At 51.6% G+C, this 7,598-nt stretch overlaps 1 protein-coding gene across 1 annotated transcript in view; it reads right to left on the reverse strand.

Moving 5' to 3' along the window:
• ACACB (acetyl-CoA carboxylase beta) overlaps positions 1-7,598 on the reverse strand; it is an 86,604-nt gene that overhangs the window by 26,188 nt on the left and 52,818 nt on the right. Inside the window, exons 27-30 of the mRNA XM_012731034.1 lie at positions 5,956-6,074; positions 3,111-3,248; positions 2,581-2,680; positions 2,376-2,483 (exon numbers count right to left, since the gene is read on the reverse strand). Coding sequence (XP_012586488.1) covers positions 2,376-2,483; positions 2,581-2,680; positions 3,111-3,248; positions 5,956-6,074 — 465 coding nt within the window. The remainder of the gene's footprint in view (positions 1-2,375; positions 2,484-2,580; positions 2,681-3,110; positions 3,249-5,955; positions 6,075-7,598) is intronic.

Here is a 7,598-nt window from a genome sequence, read left to right on the forward strand (position 1 = left end):
ATAGCACAGCAGACCTCTCCTGTGTTGCCTGCTGCTCCCCTCAGCAGTGTGTTTCAGGGGATCCACCTGTTCTGCTTTCTCTCTGGTGAATCCTCTCCTCCCCACCTCTGGCTTACACCCCAGTTCTTGTATGCATAAATAAATAAATCTTTAAAAAAAGAAAAGACAAGTTGTACAAAAATAGCCATATACCACAGACCAGATGATTTCATTCTTATGGAATTTGAGAACAAAGGAAACTAGCCCACATTCTTCGAAGTGAGGGGCAGTGGTTAGCTATCTGGGGGGGGGAAGACTTCAGGAGGGGCTGGGAATGTTCATTTCTTGATCTGAGAAAATTCTCTGGGCTAATATGATTACTTGTGTACTTTTCTACGTTATCTACAATGAAACATTACCCAAGGGAAGTTCAAAACCCTTTTTAGTTTTTCCCTAAATGAAACAAACACCATCATACCTGGTTTTCTAGGTAAAGAAAAAAGAAGACCCAGAAGATAAGCAAAAAAAGATGGTTGTTCAAAAATAATGAACAACCATATACCAGAGACATTTTGTGGGGGTGAAGTGGGGAATGGGATCAAAAATGGGGGGGGGAGGGAAGTGCACGGGATTTTGGTGATGGCACATGGGTGACATGATGATGGGAAACCTGCGGGGATTACAATTGAGATGGAAAAAAAAATGTACAAAATGATGTAAAAATAAACTGTTATAAAAAAAATCATAATAAAAAAAAAAAAGTGTCCAATTGGTAAGGAAAAGTACCAGGGGGAACAAATGGTCTTAGCCCACTTCAGAATGAGGGTCACGAATGAGGGGTGGAAAGAGGGCGGGGTCACAGCAGCGAGGACAGGGGTCTGACGCGGGACAGCAGCCTGCCCGGTTTTGGCCCTCGACCATCGACAGATGAGTGTGTGGATGTGAGCGTACGTGCAAACGCATGTGCGTGTGCGTGTGCATGTCTGTACACACAGCTCTGCTTTCAGTGAAAATGTCAAGTAATCTAGAAATGCACCCCCTCGTTGCCCCTGGAGGGGGTGTGTGTGTGTTTCTTCTGGTTCGCTTTGGGATAATATAAGTAAACAAATTTAAGTCTACACGGAACAGGCTTTTATGTCCGCAGAGAGACACACTTATCCTTTTACAGTTCATGGAGATCCCGCGCCTGTGTTCGGAGACCTACTTCTGCCCACCACATCCACGGGGCGGCCACGACATGGCCGTCCCTCACTGGCCACGCTTCCCACGGATGATTCTGCCGCCCCCCGGGACAGGAACCGCTAGCACTCTTGGGCATCATCTGGCTTGGCTGGGGGTGGCAAAGCCCAGTCAGCTCGATGCTGCTCTACACATTAACTGGGGCGACGCTGTGGACCCATCAGGGACACCACTGCGTCCAGGGAAACAGGCTGAGAGGGAGCAGGCCAGGACCTCCATGGTGGGTGCCATGGCTATGGGTTTTACTTAAAAACCACTTTTCAGATTCATCTGCTCCTTAAATGTTGTCCAGTGAACATCATCCCATTGTTGATTAATCAAGTAAATGCTACGTAAGTCACAGATGATAATATCCTAAGCTCTGAAGGCATCATTTATGACTGTGCATCATTCTCCTAACCAGGAAGCACCAGGCCAGGTCCTCTGAGGGATGCGAAGGGGTGTCCCTTCCAAGGTGGGAACACAGAGAGAAACGACAGAAAATTCTTATGTGTTCTTAAAGTTCCAAGAGGAACTTGAGGGGAAGGTAAAGGACTGAGAGCTAGACAGCGTGCCCGCAGATTTCATTAACTTATGAGCTAAGAATGCCAGTATTGCATTTTACAGATTGGGAAACTGATGATCAGAGAGGTCAAGGACCCTGCCCAAAGTCACACAGCACCTCCTGCTGTTTCTACTCCCCATCAAGCTGCTCCACATCTATTTGCAGCTGAGGCTCCAGAGCACACCTAATAGCTGGCCCACTGCCAGGGTGAGAACACGCTGGCAGTGGGCACGTGTTTATACAAGCAACCTGCAGTTATTTGCATACATGGTTCGTTGTTAATGAATCAGTTAATAAAACTGAGTTTTCTGGGTTATCCCAACAAGAAAGAACTCCCCCCAAATCCAAAACGATGTATTGTGTGTCTGATGTGTTAGTAGGGTGGGCATACTTTGTCATTTGATCACCGCAACACCCTGGGGACAGAAATGCCACCCTGTTAGTGGGAAGATGCGCCCTGCCAGGCGGCCAGCTCTGCCCAAGGTCACCGTGACCAGCAGCAGCAGCAGTGTGGGGAGGGGAGGCCAGGGCTGTGCACTCAAGAACTGGCAGGACTGGGGGTGTGGGGCGCCTCTCAACATAGCCCTTCCTCCGGGGGCCCCAAACCAGTCACCTTGGACTGCACGAAGGTCCGCAAAGTCGGCACCAGCTCCTCGTCCTCTAGGTGGTCGGCGCACTGAATGGCGACGTTCAAGATGTGAATCGGCTCCTCTCTGACGCTCTGGGAGAACAGACGGGGGGGGGGGGAGGGGGCAGTAGAAGGGCCTGGGGGCACTGGCCCACCGCCTGCTGGGCTGGCTTCCTGCCCAGACACATACCTTGTTGTCATCCTCCGAAAAGAGGGAATTTCGGACCTGGCTGAAGAGGGGGGTGTCCCTGGGCACGTTGGCGAAACAGGAGATGACCTCATCAAAGTTTCTGGGGGCAGAGGGCAGAAAGGGAGAGTGAGGGCAATGCCCCACTAGGTTTCAGGTCTCCCCCCTTTTTTCCGGCCACCCTCTGGGGGCTCCTCCAGCTCTGCAGAGCCCTGTGGCCCCAGACTAGGTCCCAGGAGCCTGTGCGGGCACGTCCCCCGGAGGGGAGAGGGACCTAGTGAGCCGAGAGGGCACAGGAAAGCTCCGGGGCACAGCGAGTCCCTCCCCTACTGGCAGACGCCTCCCAACCTCGCCTGCCTCTGGCAAAAGAGGAAACCGAAAGTCACCCCTACAGTCTTAGGCTGCTGCCTGTAAACGCGCGGGGTCAGGACACAAAAGCAGGTGGCTAACATCAGAGCTGCCCGAGGGATGGCTGGTGATAACTGCTGCCCCAGCACATTGCCACGCCACTCGGGTTCTTGGGAGACTGGTACCTGGTGAAATCCTCGAACCTCCTGAAGGCGACCATGGCCCCCATCCGCTGGCACAGCGGGGAGAAGCCGCTGTCCATGAAGAGCTCGGTGCTGTGCCTCACCAGGTCGGGGTTGGCGACGCTGATGGGCACCGCTATCCTGCAGGGGACGGGGAGGGGAGGAAGGCCGTTCACACGTGTGCTTCAGGCATGATCCTGCCCCAGAGCTTCAGACTCACACCAGCACGAAGGGGTTAAAAGTGGGGGCGGAGGGGCCTGGAGTCCGGCCAGGGACAGAGGAATCTCGCCTGATTCCTCAGGATGAGGAGGTCACTGTGTGGACTCCACAGTGAGTGAAAGATGCAAACAAGTCCAGCCCCGAAGAGGCCCCCAACAGCCAAGCTGGGAGGTCTAGTGAGAAATGTAGATCTGACTTCCGTCCCCACTCCTGGCACAGAGCTCCTACGCCCCTTGGGATTTCCTAATGATGAGCAGAATAAAGGTGCCTTCTGTTAGTGGATGAGGGGGTTTCTGCAAAGCACGTAAGGATGAGGGCTGGTTGCCACCGGAACTTAACATGATTTGAGGCTAGAACTTTCAGTCCCACCCCTTGATTTTTCGGGAGGGGGGAAGGCTGGAGGCTGAATCAGTCACCGTCCTTGGCGCTGGACCTAAGTTCCAGCTACTCAAAACCCACCAGCCTCTCATCTCACCTCCCTGACCCAATTCACCACGTGCTGCTGCTGCTGGTCACGGTGACCTTGGGCAGAGCTGGCCGCCTGGCAGGGCCTCCGCATCTTCCCACTAACAGGCTCTCCTGCAGGTGAGACTTCACCCCACAAGGCCCTTCAAAAGGCCTGAGGGGGGTGGCGTCGGCTGCATGCGGGTCTGTCTGAGGCCACTGACTACGCTTCTGACACCCCCTGACACCCCCACAGGGGGATCCAAGCAGGGCCAGGGAAACCCTCCAGGGTTCTCGGGGTCCCCTGGATAAAACAGGATACTGTGCCCACTCTGAGGGACATGACCCAGTAACCCGAAGCACATGTGGGTCTTCCCCACATGACAGACAGGGCCCATAGCCCCAGAGGGCAGATGCTAACCGACAGCTGAGGAAGGAAAGGAATTCTTCCTGGGGGCAACTTCAAGAATCCTTACACCGCCCCTCCCACACTCCCCAAAATGGCTCCAGACTCTTCCTCTCAACTGGGAAAAAAATTAATAATCCCTCTATGGCTAGAAAATAGGGTAGAAATTAACACCGAGCAGGAAAGGAAGTGAGTGATGGAAAGCTCTCCTCTTCCTCATCCAGAATAGGGTCCCATCTTTCTTCTTAAAACCAGTGGAGAGAGAAAGAGTTTTTTACAGACCAGAAAATCCCATTAAAAGAAAGCGTGAACCCTGTTGCCCGTGTAGATATAAATTTTGATCAGCTAAACACCCAAATCACAATGAGACTGTTGGAGTCGCAAGCAAAGCCTTCGAGACGCCCGGGAGACCCAGAAACAGGGACGAGGAAGGGGGAGAGGGGGCTCCCAATCCCAGGGGACAGTAGCGGCACTGCACTCTACCTGACCAGAAAGGTACTTTGGGCCCTGGAATAAATGGGTTAGAGAAAAAAGACAGTGAGTGAGCCGTGGAGACACGTCAGGGCGTCCCCGCCAAGCGTCGCCCAGGGATTCGCTTCTGGACGTGGGCAGGCCAACACACGCCTGCTGCTGGCTCTGGTGGCTCTCTCCCTGCTGCGGAAAGAACTGAGGCCAAGGCGGTAACTGCCCTTCTGAATTTCTCCGTGCCCACTCTTCATCCTTGGAAATTCATGTGTACTAACTATAGGAGTGAAGCTTCTAGGCAATGTCTGTGAGACCCCACTTATGTATTCTTCTACCAATCTTTTGCTGAGGATTGTACAAGTCACTCTTGTACCCTGAGCAGTAGTTTGTTCCTTTTCATTGCTGTAGAGTATTCCACGATGGAGTTGGATCACAATTACTTCTTTGCCATCTTTTTGAAAAATAATTGGGTCTTTTTCAGTTTTTGATAGTACACGCAATAGTGTAGTATCGAGTATGTGCTCTTGTATGTGCCTCCTCGTGTAAGTGTGTGAGCTTCTCGAAGGGTCTACAGAGCTAGGAGTGAAATGACCCCATCGTGGTTGGGAAGAAAGACCTCTGCAGGGGAGGCACCACCAGGGATCAAGTGGGCAGCTCAGCCCGCGTAAAATAAAGGCCCAGGGCGCCTCATCTGTGAACCAGAGATGAGACCAGAGTCTGGCTGAGAGATGGCAGGGCTGAGTAACGCAGTGGAGTGTGGAGGCACTCACCACCGCACCTGACAACGTCGTGCTGTCGGACAGCAGCTAGAGCACCAGGCACGCTGCTCATGGGCTCCCCAATATTCACCCACAACTTCGTGCGCCAGGCACTGCCTTAAACACAGGGAGTGCCTATTGCATTCCCTCGTCCTGATGGTCTAGGACAGTACTGGCCAGTCGAACTGTCTGTGGTGATGGAATGTTCTAGAACTGCACTGTTCAACATGGCAGCCACTGCACATGTAGCCGGTATGACTGAAGATCTACACTTTTCATTTAGTTTTTGCCAGCTCTCATCGCCCACACGCTGGCAGTGCTTACCACACTGGACTGGGCAGTGTGCGAGGCAGGCACTGGCTCTCTCCATTTTAGATGAGGGGGAGATCGTCCATGGGCAGTGTAGCATCCCTGACATCCCCCATCAGTGTAACTCTGGTCCCCCCAGAGACAGGAGCACAACAGACAGGGATAGAAGACCCAAAAGCCACCCCCGTGTGTGCCACTTCCTGGAGCACAACAGACAGGGATAGAAGACCCCAAAGCCACTTCCTACCGGTTGGGGTGGGAGGAGGGCAACATGAACTGGAATTCCACCACACAGGTGCCGTCCGGGAGCTGCCGGTGCTGCAGGCTGTTCAGCTCATAGGCGATGTAGCCCCTCCGCACATAAACCTAAGGAGCAGGACAGCGAACATGCTCTTAGTGGGCAGCAGCCGCAAAACTGGAGGGAAGCAGGCAGAAGGGGTCCTTGCAGAAGGGACCCCAGGAAGGACCCCTGGGTCTCTAAGCAGTCATTCACAGCAAATGAGCCTGTTGAAAGAGGACCAGATCAAGAAGATGTGGCCCATCCACCCCAAGGGACAGCGTTCACCATGGAAGGAACGAGGGTCACCACTCACAGCAAGGTGGAAGGGTTCCAGGTGCAGTAAAGCAAGTCGGAAAGCAGAGATAAATGCTTTTCAGTATGTGAGAAAACACGGAATCACAGCGGCAAACTGACAAGGCAAACTATAAACTAGTGGACACTCAGAAAGGAAAGGAGGTTTCTGAGGCTAAGAGAGAGGGAGAAGGAGAAAGGGTCACAGGGGTATAAGGGGTGGTGGTTGGGAAAAGAAAAACGGAGTGATAAACCTTAAAAATAAAATTTAAAGTTTACAATGGTTTTTAAAACGCCATTTGCTCCCGTTTTAAGGTGTTACTGCCTCTGCAAAGAGATAGATGGCATTTCAGGTTTGTGGCACGTGGCATTTCAGGTTTGTGGCACGTATCACTTGTACCTACTGCCACTGTTCCCTCCGCTGCTGTAGCATGAGCAACCACAGACATGTAAATGAAAGGGTCTGGCTGTGTTCCAGTAAGACTTATACAAACAGGCAGGGGGCCAGATGAGGCTTGTAGCCATACTTTGCGGACTCCTGCAAGGCTAGCCAATAGAAATGTAACATAAGCCACATGTGTAATTCTTTTTTTTTTTTTTTAAGATTTATTTATGCATACATAACTGGGGTACAGGCCAGAGGTGCGGGGGTGGGGGTGAGCGGATTCACCAGAGACAGAGTGGGGAGCAGAAACGTCAGACTGACGAAATATACTGCTGAGGGGAGCAGCAGGTAGGTCAGGAGAGGTCTGCTGTGCCATGTGGGTCACCTCCCTGGCCAGGGATCGAACTCGTGCTGCAGTGGCTGCGATAGCTTCATGGTGCTGCGCTTTAACCCGCTGCACCACCAGGGAGGGCCCACATATTGTAATTCTAAATTTTCTACTAGCCACATTTAAAAAGAGCAACCGGTAAAATGTCATTTTATTAATGTATTTCATCCCAAATACCTAACATACTATCATTTCAAAATTTCATCAATGTAAACATTATCAAGATATTTTAAATTCTTTTTACGTAAGCCTTCGGACTCCAGGGCGCCTTTTACATGAAGCACAGGAACAAACTACAGTCCCACCTCTGGCCAGGGGCTGCCCTATCGGACCGCACAGTTTTGGCAGCTCTTTTTAATTTTTAACTTTATTGACTATTGAAATTTAAAGTTCATATAATTTTCTTGTGTCATGCAAGAGTAGTTTTCTGATTTTTTTTTTAAAGATTTATTTATTTATTTATTCATATAGAGCTGGGGTATAGGCCAGAGATGCAGAGGTTGAGAGGCTTCACCAGAGACAGAGTGGGGTACAGAACAGGCAGAT

This window comes from Condylura cristata, unplaced genomic scaffold (genome assembly GCF_000260355.1).
Source record: "Condylura cristata isolate star-nosed mole 26May11 unplaced genomic scaffold, ConCri1.0 scaffold00029, whole genome shotgun sequence".
Classification (NCBI taxonomy): domain Eukaryota; kingdom Metazoa; phylum Chordata; class Mammalia; order Eulipotyphla; family Talpidae; genus Condylura; species Condylura cristata.